Genomic DNA, 18511 nt, shown 5'->3' on the forward strand with positions numbered 1-18511 from the left:
GAAAGTCCCACTAATTTTTAAAAAAAAATCCAATCCAACCTTCTAATTTTACCTCTGAGGAAACAGGCATTCACTTGTCTGCATCCGCTTTGCAAGTTTACAGAATCTTGAATTTAACGAAGTTAGAAAATCAATCAAATTTAAATTTGAAGAAACATAGGAGGTCTTGTGCTACCTCTGACCCAATACGGGAATTTCTTCTACTTACATTCCCGCGGTCATCTACTGTCTACATCAGGGGTCCCCAACCTCCGGGCCGCAGACCAATCCCGGTCCGCAGTGTATTAGGAACTGGGCCACACGGCAGGAAGTGAGCAGAAGAGCGAGCTAAGCTTCACCTGACGCTCCCCATTGCTGGCATTACCGCCTGAACCATCCCGCCAATCCCCCCACCCCCGGCAGTGGAAAAATTGTCTTCCACAAAACCAACCGCTGGTGCAAAAATGCTGGGGACCACTGGTCTACATAATTCCTTTCAAAGTGCTCTTTACTTGGGATAAAACCCATTCCATCGTTGGAGGCTAGTTTCAAAGATCAACTTTCTAGTAAGCCAGATCAAGTCTACTCTATTTTCAAATATTTGAATATAGCCATCATGTTCTCTTTTAGCAAGTCTTCTCATCCCTTGGCCTCTTTCTCTAGAATGTTCTTGTCGGTTAGCATGTATTTTGAGAATATCTTCTATGGAAGGGACCCTATTATATGCATGGGTGGCTGGAGAATGCAATAGATATGACAGACAAAATCCTGCCCCTGAGGATGTTGTGGTCTGGGGGCGGGGGCATGCCTCCATATATATGTAACACAAATATAATATCAGGTACTCTGTTCCAAGCTCTGGAAATCTGAAGTCTCAATGAAACACTTACCTGAATCTCAGAGAAAATCCAGAACTACTTTTTGAGGAAAATCCTGGCCTTCCCCACAAGTTTCCTTTAGGACCCTCCCCTAAGAAGGTTAATATGTAACAGCTATCAAATTATTCATCTCCAGCATCTACAAAAATGACCTCAAAGGTGGGAATATCTCCCAGTGTGTGTCTCATGAAGTACTCCAGGGGAAATAGGGGGATTTTGTGGTCAAATATGTTTGCAAAACAAGGCACGATCTTGGAAATTTGCCATATACTTTAGCATTGTAAAGGCTTCTAGAAGGAAGCAATTTCTTTGACTGCAAAACCCACTTTTTTTTTTTTGAGACCACTTACCAACATCCCATGGAACTGCTAGTCCCTGCAGGAAATGCTGGCCTGAGACCATGCTTCCCAAATCTGGCTGATTCTCACACTCACTTGGGAGACTTTCTCACACAGTGCCCTCTGGTCTCACGCCAGAGCCGCTGAGTCAGATTCTCTGAGGCTGAAGAAAAGTTCAAGAAGCTTCCTTGTTGATTGGTTTGCTAGTCTGGTGTGGGGCCTCAGATCCAAGGGAGATGTGATCGTCTCCACTGTTCTAAGTTGTAACTTGGCTTCATGACTTCAGCCCCTTGCAAAACATCCTTTCATACTTCCATATTGTGAGGTTTGCTATATGAAACACACGAAAACTGCTTCCAAGTTTGCTGTAACATCAAATTTCATTATAACACTTGTATTTATATAAATTCTCACACTTGGAATGTCAAGAATTTAGTAAATTTAGTGTCAAGTATCTATCAAATTATTGATCTTCGGCACTTAATCACGAAAGCTATATAACGTATGTTTTACTTTTTGTCCAGACTGCCAGGGACTTCAGTCAAATCTCATGCTTAGTTATACCAAATAAACCAATTCTCATAGTTAGCATACATGCTTCTTCTCCTTCTTATGGCGCTGCTTTTCTATTTTATTATATTCATATTATATTATATTAATTAAAGTTACATAATTTTTAGGAAAATGATGAAGAGAAAATAAACACCAGTTCATCGTTTAGGAGCCAATATACAGCAGGAAAAATGTAAAATTCTGAATTCAATGAGGAAAGGAATAAAAAGCTCTCAAGGCAGGGAGAGTGACGTGAGTTTTCAGCCTGGCCATTAAGATTAATATGCCTGGTTTAACCTTAAGGCAGCATTCTCACCTTCCCACAACCTTAAATGTAAGTTATTATCATGGCAGTGACCAATGCACCTCAGTGATTCTGACCTTTTTTAGTCACATTTTACTTTCATTTGTATTGTTCAGGCAAAGGAGCTCAAATATCTGAGAAGGGGATGCTTCAGAACAGGCTTGCTTCAGAACAGGCTTTCTTCTGTGCACCAAGGAAAATAAAGCATCTGTCATGACTTCTGAATCTTTTAAATCTTTAATTCTTCAAAATTATTCTCAGAAAATTATCTTAGATGATTCGTTGTACAATTAGGCTTTATTGCTTGATTTATTGAGTGCTCTCTGGTTTGATGCATTCGTCCTCAGCCTAATAGGAGGGAAGATGGTTCTCTGTGGGGCTTCTCACCAAGTCTAACCAGTGGTGACGGCTGAAGTTAATCTACCGTGCCTCAGACTGGTTTGCTGTGGAATTATTTACATTGGGACATTAAAAAAAACCCCAAAAAACAAATCTGCTGTGTACCTTTTATTAAATGGGGTGGTGGTGATTAACCTTCAGAGAATACATGAACATTTGACAAAAGAACAACAAATTAAAAAAGTAAAGTAGTATAAATAGTATAGTAAATTAGCAAATAAATAGTCCTCTAGGGAAAAGATATTCCAAAAGTTCTTACCAACTTGCTTTCATGTGTTCTTGTCTTAATTGAAAGATATTGCCATTCCTAATGAACATGCGAAAGCCATGTTCTCAATACGGGCTGACTGTTCCCCCAACTGCCCATCACCAATGAGCACACCATACAAACCAAGAGAAATGGGAAGTGAGATTAATCTTCTCTCAGTTCATTTTATAGCTCAGGTTTTGCTTACAGGAAATGTACAATAAATGCTTGCTGACTTGACCAGTTTTGCCAGTAGCATCAGCTGTTCCCTACACAACTAAATACTTTAAAATATTTCTTGAACATTTTACATAATGCTGTGAATTCAACGGGAAGATCCAAGTTTTTGTTTCCTCTCTTCATAGGACAGAAGAAAGGCAGTTCTGGATTGGATTTAACAAAAGAAACCCACTGAATGCTGGCTCTTGGGAGTGGTCTGATGGAACTCCTGTAAGTCTTTCCAAGCTAGAGAAAAGAAAATGAATTCAAAGCAGATGGTCCTGGAACCACTTGGTAAACCAACCAAGAGAACCTGGAAAGAATGACCATCTTCCCCATGACCCAAACCTAAATCAAAAACCGCACCAGACCTTGGTACCAAAAGAGTTATTTCAGCAAGGTCTTGAGAAACCTTTGCTAGCCAGATAGTTCTAAAGCCAGCTATAAGATCTCATCCCAAAAAGGAATCAAACTCTCTGAAAAAGCCCCCAAAACCATCTCCCATGTGAAGAATCTCCAGCAGAGAAGCAACTGTTCTCTAAAATAATACCAGGCTTCCTTTGCACCACCCCCCCGACACACACCTCTGCTGCATAGCACCTGATTGTGTGAGTGTGGGACCCTTGTCTGTGTCACAGTGAAAAGAAACATTTTCAGTTTCTCTCACTCTAAAAGAACAGAAATGCCAGCCTTAGAAACAGCTCCTCCTTCCCAGACAAAGCAAGTTATTTGGAAGGGGAAAAAAAGACTTGCTTTTCATTCAGCCTCACGTGTAAAAAAACCTCTGTGAAGGAAAGAGGGAACTCACAATTACGTTTTGGGTTTTTTTTTTTTTTCAGGTGCAATGAGGATTTCTCAGATTTTCCTCATAATAGGGAAAAAAACAGTAGCAGTAGCCCAGATTAAAATGAGATCCATCTGAAGGCACATGCAAAATCAAGTTACTCAGTTTCACCTGTGAACTGGGGTTAGCAACAGCCTGCAGTGAGCATTTAATGCAGCTCCTGTTCATTGAGCCCTAATTTTGTGCTCAGAACACATAATTGTGGAATTATGGCATTCCACAATTATGAAAACACAGGTTTACAATGCTGAGTGCACTCCTGCATGATCTCATTTCATCCTTAGGGTGATTCAATACAGTGGGTATTAAAATGATTAAAGAGTTTGCCTAAAATAATACATGAGAGACAGTATTTGTACACAGGTTGTCTGCCTCCAAAGCCACAATATCATAATGTCTCCTCGGTGGCAAAACAGTGGCAGCCAAACTTTGAAATAGTAAGATCAATAGAGAAAAGGGATCTATCTCTAGGCCTGCTACATAGACGGTGTTCAAATCTGTAGCAAGGAAGGGGTTTGCGGAAAAGCTACATGCTTATAGTGGGAACAAAAATAGTAAGAGTGTGCTAGTTTAAAAAAATAACGATTCTACCCCAGTACTGCTACTTTGAAAAGGGCATCAGGACCAGAGAACAGGAAGAGATCTTAGAGATCACCCAGCCCCACCCAACTGTTTTGCTGATAAAGAAACCAAGGCCCAGAGAGTGGAAGGGGCATAGCAGGGTGGACCTACCCCATAAATGGCAGCCACCACATGGCACAGTTGGGTGGTTAACATTAATACGGCACTTGGAGAATAAAATGTGGTACATAGAGGTTGAGAATGCGTTTTAGTAAAACAAACAAAAACTCATCAGTAATAGGAGAGGAATAGACAATTTGGTTCAGAATCAATGAGATTAAGCGATGAAGCAGTGGACTGAGTCCCTTGCCACTTCCCTCTGGACAAAATAAATATCAAACTCATGCCATTCTCTGAATCTGAGCTTATATATATTTAAGTTAGATGAATTGTTGCATGACCGTGTAGATGTTTGAGGAGTATAAATGGTTTCAAAATCCTCTTTTTTTCAAATTTTGTACCTCAGTTTTACTCATGGTCCATCCACTCTTCTCTCAAGTAGTCATCAAATCATTGAGAAGGTTGAATCTCTAGTCAATACCCCGTTACGTGATCTTTCCTGGAAAACATTGGATAGTTTCCTGATTAAAGCTAGGGTTGACTTAGAAGTCAGTGATTAGAGACTAAAAGCCTAGTATTTATGCAAAAGAATCTACATCAAAGGTGAGACTCGATTCTGAAGGATCCTTGAGCCTCTAAACAGTTTACCCAGGATCCCAGGGCTAGCCTAATCTTGCCAGTGAGAAAAGAGTGCAAGTTCATCTGACTTGTTCCTTCCGGAGAAAAGAGTAGAATGCCTCTTAAAGAAAGGGGGAAAAAAAAGGCATCTTCAGGAAAAAAATGATAAAGCTTTGATTAGCTTGCTTTTCACAAATGTGGAACCACCTTTAACTGGCATCATAACCTACTTCCTCCAGAAGTCTATCGTGATTTATTTACAGGGATGCCTTTTTGATCTTTTGAAACTTTTTGCGGGGGATCATTATTAAGGAATAATGAACTTCATCTGCTGCAGGTTGTCTCTTCATTTTTAGACAATAATTATTTTGGAGAAGATGCAAGAAACTGTGCTGTTTATAAGGCGAATAAAACGTTGCTACCCTCATACTGTGGTTCCAAACGTGAATGGATATGCAAAATTCCAAGAGGTAAAAATATTAATAAGATCTTTACTATTTGTTTGCTTTCTAATAATCTATAGCATTTTCCCAAGTGAACAGTTACAGAGGTCTAAAATTTAAGCACCCTGGAGCACAGTACCAACAGCCTTCGTGATGAACCAAATTGTACTCTTTTAGCAAATAATGTATCATGGGGGAATGAGAAAAGGTGACACCAGTGCAGTACGCTAACTTAGTAGGAAATGAAAATAACTGCCTGTGTTGTGGAATACTGTATTTGCAAGTACAACCTGGAAGAAATGTCACTGTGACATTACAAGCAAACAAAATTACTTATCAAATGAGTAAGTGAAAGCACCTGGCACAGTGTGACACACAGTAGGCTCTCAACAAGTATTCACATCCTTTTCTCTTTAACCAGAGGTCTCTCTTGAGCTTCCTCTTCAAGTATGAGAACTTACCACTTTCCAAACAACACCTGGTTCTTAAATGATCTTTTAAAAAGCAAAGTCCAAAATATTGTGTTTAGACCTGAAGTAATTCAGAGATAGTACACCTGTAAGTAAAGTTCACTCAAACCGGTTTGCTTTCACTCTGCAGATGTGAGACCCAAGATTCCACCCTGGTACCAGTATGGTAAGAACTATCCTGGCAGTTCTTGAATTTCTAATTCTGTGCTGTTTTGTAGCATTACTGTGTTATTACGTAGCTCCAATCGAGTTTCTCTTTTCTTGTGTCAATTGAGAACTAATTTTTTCAAATTAACAAATCCATCATTAATAAATAATCAAACTAATAAATGTCACTAAATATTACTGAAGACATATCATAGCTTAACTCCATTTTCATGACACATGATTTAAAAATATGTATCTATCCCAGACTTTTGAATATACGTGAATGTTTCTTATATGAAACAGACCAAGGAAAATAAGTAAATTGTATACTTATTTATGTGTGGGAGTGGGTGTATACACACACATTTTCTTAATGCTGAGTGACCAAATTACACATTTGGGGTCAATCACAGTATACCCTGTTTAAGTCTGTATGACATTGCTCAATAATTGTTGCCTCACCTGTGTTGCTTATTTTTCTTTCAGATGCACCCTGGCTCTTTTATCAGGATGCAGAGTACCTTTTTCATACCTCTGCCACGGAATGGTCCTCCTTTGAGTTTGTCTGTGGCTGGCTGCGCAGTGATATTCTCACTATTCATTCTGCACGTGAACAAGAATTCATCCACGGCAAAATAAGAGCGGTACTTAAATATGATTAAATATGAGAAACTCAGAGCTTAACTCCTTCTGTCCTTGAGGGATTTTGTTTTTATATTACTTCAGACATTTATCTGTTTCATTAAAAGCCTTAGATTTTTAAGAACTGTTTTTCTTCCTGTCACAGAGATTTAGAGCAAATATTGGAAACACAGGTTTACGATGCTGGTCAGTCATTTCACTTCTCCTCATGCTTTTTTAGCAACAAAGGATGAGTAAATAGTATTTTATTGTTTTTGTGAGGTTCATTCCATCATTCAATGCATATTTATTGAGTCTACTCTTCTAGGGGCTGAGGCTCTATCAGTGATTAAAATAGACCAAAATTCCTGCCCACCTGGAGTTTTTAGTCTAGTCTGGGAAGGAAGACTGTAATCAATATGAATAAATAGAATTACATAATATTTTAGAAAAAGATAAATGGATAAATGCCATGGAGGAAAATAAAGCACAAATGAGCGAGAAAGAGTACTGGGAGGTGCATGGCTGTTTTAATGTTTCAAATTTGACTTATAAGAGTACAATATTTTTTTAGACTCTATGCAGAAAATGGTCAGGAGTGGTTCTCCATTTCAACTTCAGATAGAGAAATCCTTTGAGAAGCTAGGCTTGTTAGAAAGCAGCATGCAAAATCCATTCAACAATGAATAGACTGCCAAGGAATAGTGTTGGTTTTCAGTGTATTTCTTCAGCAAGCATTTATTGAGCATTAGGTATGTCTCAGACATTGTGGTATTTGTCAAGGACACAAAAATAAAATACAGTCCGTGTCTTTAAAAAGCTGGAAATAACATGATGTAATAAGGGAAAAGGGAGCAGTATGTACAAATTACCAAGGGGGCACCAGGGAGGAAAAACCTCATTCCCAATTTTCCCTAGGAAATTGTTGAAGATAAGAAAGAGCCTTTTTTCTTTTCCCATAATTTAACATTAGTTCATGCTCTGCAGGAATCCTTGGTTGCTCTATCATCTTTTCCTATGCTTGCAAGTTGACTGTTAAAATGAAGCTCTGGATTAAAGCATCCTTGACTTGTAAGAGAAATGTCTCCCCTCACACCTCATTGGGCTTTCCTGTTTCTATAATTCTGTTTGATACACATACAGCCTGTGTAGTGCATGCAGGTTGGGACTACTACTGCATTTTGATGGAAAAGTCAAGAACCAGAGGAGTTAGGTGACAACTGCACGGCCTTACAGAGACTCAGTGGCAGACCAACCATGAGAACTGGATGTTCCCCGGTATTATTGGTTCATGCATTGTTTTACTTCTCTTCATCTCCTACAAATGGAACACTCAAGCCAAAACTGTAATATTGAGTATCAACAAATTACATATCATGACCTCGGAAAATACATTTGTTTCTTTAGCTAGACAGCAGACTCCTCACCCCTGGCGGCAATAACAAGAGATCATGTGAATGGCTAAAAACGAATCCATGGACATGCAAAGTGCACGTCCCAAGAGGAGCTGATATTTGGCCAATACTTACTGTAAGAGTGTCAAGCACGGCTAAGTACTAACATTTAATGGCATTTAATCTTTCTAAGAACCCTCTGTGGGAAGTTCTATCGTCAGCATAATTTACAGATGAAGAAGCTAAGACTCCAAAGAGGTGAAGGAACTTTGTTACACAGCAGCTAAGTAGTGGAATTTGGAAGTGATCTCAGGTCATCTGACTTACAAGGTCATTTTTAAAAACGGCCGCAGGCAGCAGAACAGCATATTCATTACATTAATATGCTAGTTCTAAAATCCATCCAAAAAAAGGAAACCCTTGCTCATTGTTGGTGGGAATGTAAGTTGGTGCAACCTCTACAGAAAATAGTATGGAGGTTCCTCAAAGAACTAAATCCAGCAGTTCCACTCCTGGGTATATATCTGAAAGAAAAATGAAAACACTAATTCGAAAAGATACATGCACCCCAATGTTCATAGCAGCACTATTTACAGTAGCCAGGACATGGAAGCAACCTAAATGCCCATCAACAGAGGAATGGATAAAGAAGATGTGGCACATATATACAATGGAATATCAGTCATAAAAAAGAATGAAATTTTGCCATTTGCAACACGTATATGGACCTAGAGGGTATCATGCTTCGTGAAAGAGAAAGAGAAAGATAAATACTGTACGTTATCACTTATATGTGGAATACTGTACGTTATCACTTATATGTGGAAGCTAAAAAACAAAACAAATGATTAATATAACGGAACAGAAACAAACTCACTGATACAGAAAACAAACTAGTGGTTATCAGTGGGGAGAGAAAAGGAGGACAAGATGGGGTAGAGGATTAAGAGATATAACCTACTATGTATAAAATAAATAAGCTACAAGGATATACTGTACAGCATAGGGAAATATAGCCATTACTTTATAATAACTTTAAATGGGGTATAATCTATAAAAGTTTTGAATCACTATGTTGTATAGCTGAAACTAATATAATATTGTAAAACAACTATACCTCAACTTTTTAAAATTAATAAATAAAATAAAATAAAATCCCTCCCCAAAAGATAACTGTCAGCTATGTCTCAGATATGCACAGTAAAGGGCTTCTTTGATCGTTCCAGCAGAGCTTAGCTCTTTTAGGAACCTCTGCAGGTCTTCTCTCTTAACCTTTCCCTTAATTCACTCTCCCAGTCTTTGGTTGTTGGGAAGTCAGTGGAAATGGCAGAGTTAATATCTCCCATTGAAGGGAAGAGTAAAACCCCACAGGCTTAGACATTTGAAAAGGCATAGCCATTGCCATGATCTAGTTGAGGACTAGATCTAGTGATCTCAAACCAGACAAACCTTGTAGTGTCTTATATGGCAACATTATTACCAAACCTATGACCATATTAATAAAGAATGCCCTGTCAGTATTATGGGTGAGTGGCTGACTGATCTAACACAGAAGAAAATCATCATAGGGAATGTGCAGACCAAGAATGGAGCAAGAAAGCCAAATGGGAAGGGTATCGATTTAGAAAAAAGAATGCTGTACATTTCGAAAGCAGTTCTTCCTCCTGCTTAGTTTATAGCAGTTAGGCAATGTTTGTTGGTGGTAGCGGTGGTATTTACGGTGACCATTTACATTTAACTAAAAAATCCCATGTCTAAGAACATCTGGCTGGAATGAGTCAGTCCAGAAGTTCTGGATGAGGAACTAAATATGTAGAGGTCATACCACTCGTTCTTGTGGCATGCCCATCCTATAGTTACAGGAAGAATAAGAATTAAATAATTAAATATTTTTAAAGTTACATATGTATTGTATAGCTCCTCTAAGAAGAGTAGTAACTCAGAAATGTGAAAGACAAAGACAACATTCAGTTGGGGAGTAGAAGAACTAATTATTGAAAAAGAAAGCTGGATGCATTTTAAAAAATCTGAAGCAGAATTTTTTTAACAGAATATTTCCAGCTTGGAAAAGTGATGAGTCAGAATTTCCTCTTTGACTAACAGAAGACCACAAGGCATGATGCGAGGGAATTTCTGAGTACTAGTTTTTTGAGCCATCTTGTTGGTCAGATTAATGCCAAAAAAGTAAAACAAATGAGCACTTTAGGCGTTGTTTGACATGAACTAACATTTTTATGCTGTGTTGTACAATATTTGCATTTCAAAATTGCAATTTACTCTTACTTTAAAAATTTTATTTCAAAATATTTCTAACAAAAATATATCAAATCTATTAGTCATCCTCAAAAATCTGGTGTTTTAAATCCTTAAAATAACTTGGTTTTGCTATTTTTATGGAAACATTTTAAGAGATGACAGGTTGTTCTTCCTTATACTGCTTAGTAGATTAATATATTGGCTATTGCTGTGGGTTATTTCTTTTTGGTGTGTTCTTCCATATGATGCTATCTATAATGACTGCTTTTCTGTGACAAAACATAATTGATACTATGAGGTACACGGTTGTATCACATTTTTTATACAAAAGAATACTAATGTCTTCTATTGTTGCGGTTTCATACCTAAACTGAAATTTACAACATCTATTTTTCACATTGGATTTTTCACTTTGGGTGTCTCTATCTTGTCCTATGAATTTCTGTTCCATATCACAACAGGTTGTGATGTGCCCTGTGGAGGATTACCGTGCTATAATCGAGGTAGTAATAAATATGCCACTTAAGATGCAGTAGTTATACTTCCTCTTTAGAGGTCCTTAATTGGGGCAGTGAACAATCGGGCCATGATTTCCACTCTTGTTGCACATAAGACCTCTTTAGATTGAATGAAATTGTTGTGGTTCTTCCACTGATTTCAAAGCCAGTCTCCATGGACCCATTCCAAAATCTGACAATAGGAGTCTAAATTCAGCATGTAAGAACACATCCGTGAAACAACAACTCAGGGATCCAAAATTATAGTTGCTCCATCTTGCATTATTTTCAAATTGCTGATATGGCAGACAGCCACACTGATTAAGGAGTAAAAATACCTGTGTATAAATTAGAATGTTAGAGAGCTATTAGGTTCTGTTGTATGATGAGCAGAAATTCACATGAAAAAATATTTGTATATCTTAAAATGCATTCCCAAGTCTTTACAGAAGAAATGAAAGTGTAAATTGAAGTGTACAGTGCCTTCAAATTAACAGGATTTTAGCATAAAAAGTTAAGTTACATTTCACACACAGCACACACCCAATAAAGAATATTGATTTAAAGACCTTAGAGAAATCCTTAAGGCCTGTTCTTCTTTTATAGTTAAAGAAGGAATTTCAATTTCCTGGGTCATAGGTCCAGTATTACATCTGCTCTAATGTGCACATGCATGTGCATGCCTATGGTGTTTCAAGTTTATTCTTTATTGTGCTGGGATCTATGTAATAAATAATGGTGTAAACTCATAAAATATATAAAGGATAATTTCTAGTTGTCAAACACTGGAAATACTGTAGTATTATTTTGTCCTATAATGCAGTTTCCATTTGAATGGGGAGGGTGCTAATACCTAGTTTAAAAACTTACCAATCGGGCTTCCCTGGTGGCGCAGTGGTTGAGGGTCCGCCTGCCGATGCAGGGGACACGGGTTCGTGCCCCATGCCGGGAAGATCCCACATGCCGCAGAGCGGCTGGGCCCGTGAGCCATGGCCGCTGAGCCTGACTAATACTTAGTTTAAAAACTTACCAATCAGACTAGCGCCTAAAATACAAATTATTTTTACTATTGAGATCTTTGTGCCTCGAACTGTTTTTCAAGTAGGTGGCATGTATAGTAAACTTCTATAAATCACTGAGGGCATAAACCACTAAATTTTTAGTCAAAAAAGGAATCCACATTCTATTTTACTTTACAATATTACTTTTTAAATTCCTTTTATGAGAGTTAGAGAATTTACTTTTAAATATATATAGGAAACATTGTGACAAAGTTATGGCATGTTGTATGAAATCAAAATAATGTTCAATATTTGATTCCAATTTTCTTACATAATGAGGAGGGAGTAGTTTAGAATAATGAAGTTTCAGGTCTTCTCAAGATGCTAGGCCTTAGTGTACTCTTCTTTAGATAATTGGGTAAAATACTGAAGAATAGAAAGCTATTGACAGTGACCCCATTAATCTTAATAGTGAAAAGGGAAAAAAAGTAGGATAAATTCTGACATTCTCTCTCTCTTTTTTAAATAGCTATCAAAGTATGGTGTAAACTGGTGGATTGGACTTCGGGAAGAAAGAGTCAATGATGAATTTCGGTATGGACATTGATTAATTTGCATTTAACTTTGTTTAACAGGTTTTTATTTGCAGAATGATTGGACTATATCTTAATGGTTAACTTGTTGAATAGGAGATTGGTTTAAGATGGTGCAGCAGAAGGATATGCTCTCACTCCCTCTTTTGAGAACCAGAATCAGAAAACACTGCTGAACAATCATCAACAGGAACACACTGGAACTCACCAAAAAAGAAACCTCACATCCAAAGACAAAGGAGAAGCCACAGTGAGACTGTAGGAAGGGCGCAATCACAATAAAATCAAATCCCATAACTGCTGGGTGGGTGACTCACAGACTGGAGAACAATTATACCACAGAAGTCCACCCACTGGAGTGAAGGTTCTGAGCCCCACGTCAGGCTTCCGAACATGGGGGTCCAGCAATGGGGGGAGGAATTGCTAGAGAATCAGACTTTGAAGGCTAGTGGGATTTGATTGCAGGACTCAGACAGGACCAGGGGAAACAGAGACTCCACTCTTGGAGGGCACACACAATGTAGTGTGCACATCGGGACCCAGGGGAAGGAGCAGTGACACCATAGAGACTGAACCAGACCTACCTGCTAGTGTTGGAGGGTCTCCTGCAGAGCCGGGGGTGGTTGTGTATCATCGTGAGGACAGGGACATGGGCAGCAGAAGTTCTGGGAAGTACTCCTTGGCGTGAGCCCTCCCAGAGTCCACTATTAGCCCCACCAAAGAGCCACGTAGGCTACAGTGTTGGGTCACCTCAGACTAAACAACCAACAGGGAGGGAACCTAGTTCCACCCATCAGCAGACAAGCAGATTAAAGTTTTACTGAGCTCTGCCCACCAGAGCAACAGCCAGCTCTACCCACCACCAGTCCCTCCCATCAGGAAACTTGCACAAACCTCTTAGATAGCCTCATCCACCAGAGGGCAGAAAGCAGAAAGCAGAAGCAAGGACTACAGTCCTGCAGCCTGTGGAACAAAAACCACATTCACAGAACGATACACAAGATGGAAAGGCAGAGGGCTATGTACCAGATGAAGGAACAAGATAAAACCCCAGAAAAACAACTAAATAAAGTGGAGATAGGCAACCTTCCAGAAAAAGAATTCAGAATAATAATAGTGAAGATGATCCAGGACCTCGGAAAAAGAATGGAGGCAAAGATTGAGAAAATGCAAGAAACGTTTAACAAAGACCTAGAAGAATTAAAGAACAGACAAACAGAGATGAACAATACAATGCCTGAAATGAAAACTACACTAGAAGGAATCAATAGCAGAATAACTGAGGCAGAAGAATGGATAAGTGACCTGGAAGACAGAATGGTGGAATTCACTGCTACAGAAAAGAATAAAGAATGAAAATAAATGAAGCCAGGGCTTCCCTGGTGGCGCAGTGGTTGGGAATCCGCCTGCCAATGCAGGGGATGTGGGTTTGTGCCCCAGTCCGGGAAGATCCCACATGCCGTGGAGCAGCTGGGCCCATGGGCCACGGCTGCTGAGCCTGCACATCTGGAACCTGTGCTCTGCAGTGGGAGAGGCCGCAACGGTGAGAGACCCATGCAAAAAACAAAAAAGAAAAGAAGAAGAAGAAATGAAGACAGCCTAAGAGACCTCTGGGACAATATTAAATGCAACAACATACCAGTAGACCAGATAGATTTAATTGATATTTGTAGTACATTCAATCCAAAACCAGCAGATTACACTTTCTTCTCAAGTGCACACAGAACATTCTCCAGGATAGATCACATCTTGGGTCACTAATAAAGCATCAGTTAAATTTAAGAAAATTGAAATCATATCAAGCATCTTTTCTGACCACAACGCTATGAGATTAGAAATCAATTACAGGGAAAAAAAAGAAAAAAACACAAACACATGGAGGCTAAACAATACGTTACTAAATAACCAAGAGATCACTGAAGAAATCAAAGAGGAAATCAAAAAACACCTAGAGATAAATGACAATGAAAACACGATGATCCAAAACCTATGGGATGCAGCAAAAGCAGTTTGAAGAGGGAAGTATATAGCTATACAAGCCTACCTCAAGAAACAAGAAAAATCTCAAATATAACAATCTAACTTTACACCTAAAGGAACTAGAGAAAGAAGAACAAAAAAACCCCAAAGTTGGTAGAAGGAAAGAAATCATAAACATCAGAGAGGAAATAAATGAAATAGAAACAAAGAAAACAAGAGCAAAAATCAATAACTAGAAGCTGGTTCTTTGAGAAGATCAACAAAATTGAAAAACCATTAGCCAGACTCATCAAGAAAAAAAACTGAAAGCATTTCCTCTAAGGTCAGGAACAAGACAAGGATGTCCACTCTCACCACTATTATTCAACACAGTTTTGGAAGTCCTAGCCACAGCCATCAGAGAAGAAAAAGAAATAAAAGGAATACAAACGGGAAAAGAAGAGGTAAAACTGTTACTGTTTGCATATGACATGATACTATACATAGAGAATCCTAAAGATGCCACCAGAAAACTACTAGAGCTAATCAATGAATTTGGTAAAGTAGCAGGATACAAAATTAATGCACAGAAATCTCTTGCATTCCTATACACTAATGATGAAAAATCTGAAAGAGAAATTAACACTCCCCTTTACTATTGCAATAAAAAGAATGAAATACCTAGGAATAAACCTACATAGGGAGACAAAAGACCTGTATGCAGAAAACTATAAGACACCGATGAAAGAAATTAAAAATGATACCAACAGATGGAGAGATATACCATGTTCTTGGATTGGAAGAACCAACATTGTGAAAATGACTATACTACCCAAATCAATCTACAGATTCAATGCAATCCCTATCAAATTACCAATGGCATTTTTTACAGAACTAGAACAAAAAATCTTAAAATTTGTATGGAGACACAAAAGACCCCAAATAGCCAAAGCAGTCTTGAGGGAAAAAAACAGAGCTGGAGGAATCAGACTCCCTGACTTCAGACTATACTACAAAGCTACAGTCATCAAGACAATATGGTACTGGCACTAAAACAGAAATATAGATCAATGGGACAGGATAGAAAGCCCAGAGGTAAACCCACGCACCTACGGTCAACTAGTCTATGACAAAGGAGGCAAGGATATACAATGGTGAAAAGGCAGTCTCTTCAATAAGTGGAGCTGGGAAAACTGGACAGCTACATGTAAAAGAATGAAATTAGAACACTCCCTAACACCATACACAAAAATAAACTCAAAATGGATTCGAGACCTAAATGTAAGACCGGACATTATAAAACTCTTAGAGGAAAACATAGGAAGAACACTCTTTGACATAAATCATAGCAAGGTCTTTTTTGATCCACCTCCTAGAGTAATGGAAATAAAACCAAAAATAAACAAATGGGACCTAATGAAACTTCAAAGCTTTTGCACAGCAAAGGAAACCATAAATAAGACAAAAAGACAACCCTCAGAATGGGAGAAAATATTTGCTAACAAGTCAATGGAAAAAGGATTAATCTCCAAAATATATAAACAGCTCATGCAGTTCAATATTAAAAAAACAAACAACCCAATCCAAAAATGGGCAGAAGACCTAAATAGACATATCTCCAAAGAAGGCATACAGGTGGCCAAGAAGCACATGAAAAGCTGCTCAACATCACTAATTATTAGAGAAATGCAAATCAAAACTACAATGAGGTATTACCTCACACCAATTAGAATGGGCATCATCAGAAAATCTACAAACAACAAATTCTGGAGAGGGTGTGGAGAAAGAGAACCCTCTTGCACTGGTGGGAATGTAAATTGATACAGCCACTGTGGAGAACAGTTGGAGGTTCCTTAAAAAACGAAAAATAGAATTACCATATGACCCAGCAATCCCACTATTGGGCATATACCCTGAGACAGCCATAATTCAAAAAGACACATTCACCCCAATGTTCATTGCAGCACTGTTGACAATATCCAGGTCATGGAAGCAACCTAAATGCCCATCAACTGACAAATGGATAAAGGAAATGTGGTACATATATAGAATGGAATATTACTCAGCCATAGAAAGGAATGAAATTGGGTCATTTTTAGAGACGTGCATGGACCTAGAGACTGTCATACAGAGTGAAGTAAGTCAGAAAGAGAAAAACAAATATCGTATATTAATGCATACATGTGGAACCTAGAAAATGGTACAGGTGAACTGGTTTCCAGGGCAGAAATAAAGACACAGATGTAGAGAACAAACGTATGGACACCAAGGCGGGGAAACGGCAGTGGTGGTGGTGGTGGTGGTGTGATGAATTGGGAGATTGGGATTGACATGTTCACACTGATGTGTATAAAATGGATGACTAATAAGAACCTGCTGTATAAAAATAAAATTAAAAATTAAAAAATTTGTTGAAAAGCCTTCAAACCTTATCTTTAACTTACAAATTTTCATTTCCCTAACCGCAAACGTGAATTTATTTTTAATTTAATAAAATATTATGCCTTCAGTCCATATCCCAGAACTCCAAAAATGGTGTTGGAGATTGAACGTGCAGAATGAGAGAAGACCTTTAATTTTTTGATTTTCCTGCAGCTGGAGAGATGGATCCCCAGTAATATACCAGAACTGGGACAAAGGAAAAGAAGAATCCATGATTAATCAGAGCCAGAGATGTGGCTTCATTTCATCCATAACAGGTTATTTTGTTCATCCACTTTTGGGTTTATAATACAAACATAATTTTCAGAAGACTTTAAGTCTCCTTTTCATTGCATTAGTTCAGTGAGAAGGTTTTGTTTGGTTATTTTGGTTTTCAACTGAGTGTGTTTAATTTTATAAGTCTTAAGGATGACCATTCCTACAGTTTATGCCATGCATTCATGTTCTTGAAAATAATTTACATCCAGGTAAGTCCTTCCTCTTGAACCAAAACTACCAAAAATGGGCCCACTGAAATGGGTTAAAAATTGCCTGACAAATACTATTCTCTATGAAATTTCAACATGGGCCCATTTTTAAAAATCTCTTTGTAGGATCCAGTTTATAATTGGTCAGAACTTTAACCTCTGAAATTTACTTTCACTTTCCCATTTAAGAAAAATTTTCATTGAATTCAGTGTTCTTGTTTTAACACCAGGCATTAATTGCTACCTGCCTTAGAACACCAATTCTCTGCCAGTTGGATTTAGAAGTATGTGCACATTTAAGATGGGTTTTTAAATTCTATTCATCAATACAGTGTTATTGGGGTTGATTGTCCACTCATATCCATCCCGCTGTTTCTATCCAATAAAAGGTAATGATGTCCCTGACTCTAACAGATTCTCCCAAGTCAGGAGAGGGATAAACATGGAAAGCAATCTCTGATGTAAGGGCAGCTGCAGAGAAAGTTAAGAGAGGAAAAACCATGTTGTTAATCAGCTCGCTTTTGCCAGCAGGTGTCACAACAGCCTACAGAAAGGCTATTTGTGATTCTGGAAGAATGGCAGCTAATCGGCATTGAAAATAGCATTCCGGCCCCTCCTTCAGAATGCCAATATCTTTTTGGCTTATACCCCTCACACTAGAAAACTGAACCTGCCCTTGCAATTTACATGCATCCTTGCCCTATTCTGGAATTTGTAACTTGAATGCTAATGAAATGCATTCTATAAACCTTTACTCTGAAAATACAGCTCTTCTAATTAAAAGAACATTTTCCAAGAGACTGAGGACTTTGGGCTATATTCCTGAGGGCATGTCTCTAAATGTGTGTGTTTTGTTTAAGGGTCAGGGTTCAGAAGTGCTTCTTCCTTAGAAATTCCTGAGTTATTTTTTCTAAATTATTATATTTTTAATAATTATAAAGTAGAAATTATCATCTATTGTTTTAGAATTTTTTTATCTTGAGGTTGAATACTTTAAGTCAAAAATATTACTCTACAAAGTATTCTTTGGCTAACCAAGTCAAATATTCTTAAAACTTTCATCAGTTTTGTGATTGCAATCGCAGTATTTGTTTAGATTTTTTTTTTCTTTTGCATTTGCAAACCTTCTACATTCTTAAATTAGAATTACTGATTTGGCACC

At 38.1% G+C, this 18511-nt stretch overlaps 1 protein-coding gene across 2 annotated transcripts in view; it reads left to right on the forward strand.

Annotated features, from left to right (window-relative positions):
- The window catches only part of PLA2R1 (phospholipase A2 receptor 1), a 113947-nt gene that overhangs the window by 71022 nt on the left and 24414 nt on the right, over positions 1-18511 (forward strand). For both annotated transcript variants that reach the window (XM_024735920.1, XM_024735922.1), the window contains 6 exons: positions 3063-3147; positions 5397-5529; positions 6103-6138; positions 6606-6763; positions 12418-12482; positions 17036-17139. In XM_024735920.1, the coding sequence (XP_024591688.1) occupies positions 3063-3147; positions 5397-5529; positions 6103-6138; positions 6606-6763; positions 12418-12482; positions 17036-17139 (581 nt within the window). The remainder of the gene's footprint in view (positions 1-3062; positions 3148-5396; positions 5530-6102; positions 6139-6605; positions 6764-12417; positions 12483-17035; positions 17140-18511) is intronic.

Source organism: Neophocaena asiaeorientalis, unplaced genomic scaffold (genome assembly GCF_003031525.2).
Source record: "Neophocaena asiaeorientalis asiaeorientalis breed wild unplaced genomic scaffold, Neophocaena_asiaeorientalis_V1.1 scaffold72, whole genome shotgun sequence".
Lineage (NCBI taxonomy): Eukaryota > Metazoa > Chordata > Mammalia > Artiodactyla > Phocoenidae > Neophocaena > Neophocaena asiaeorientalis.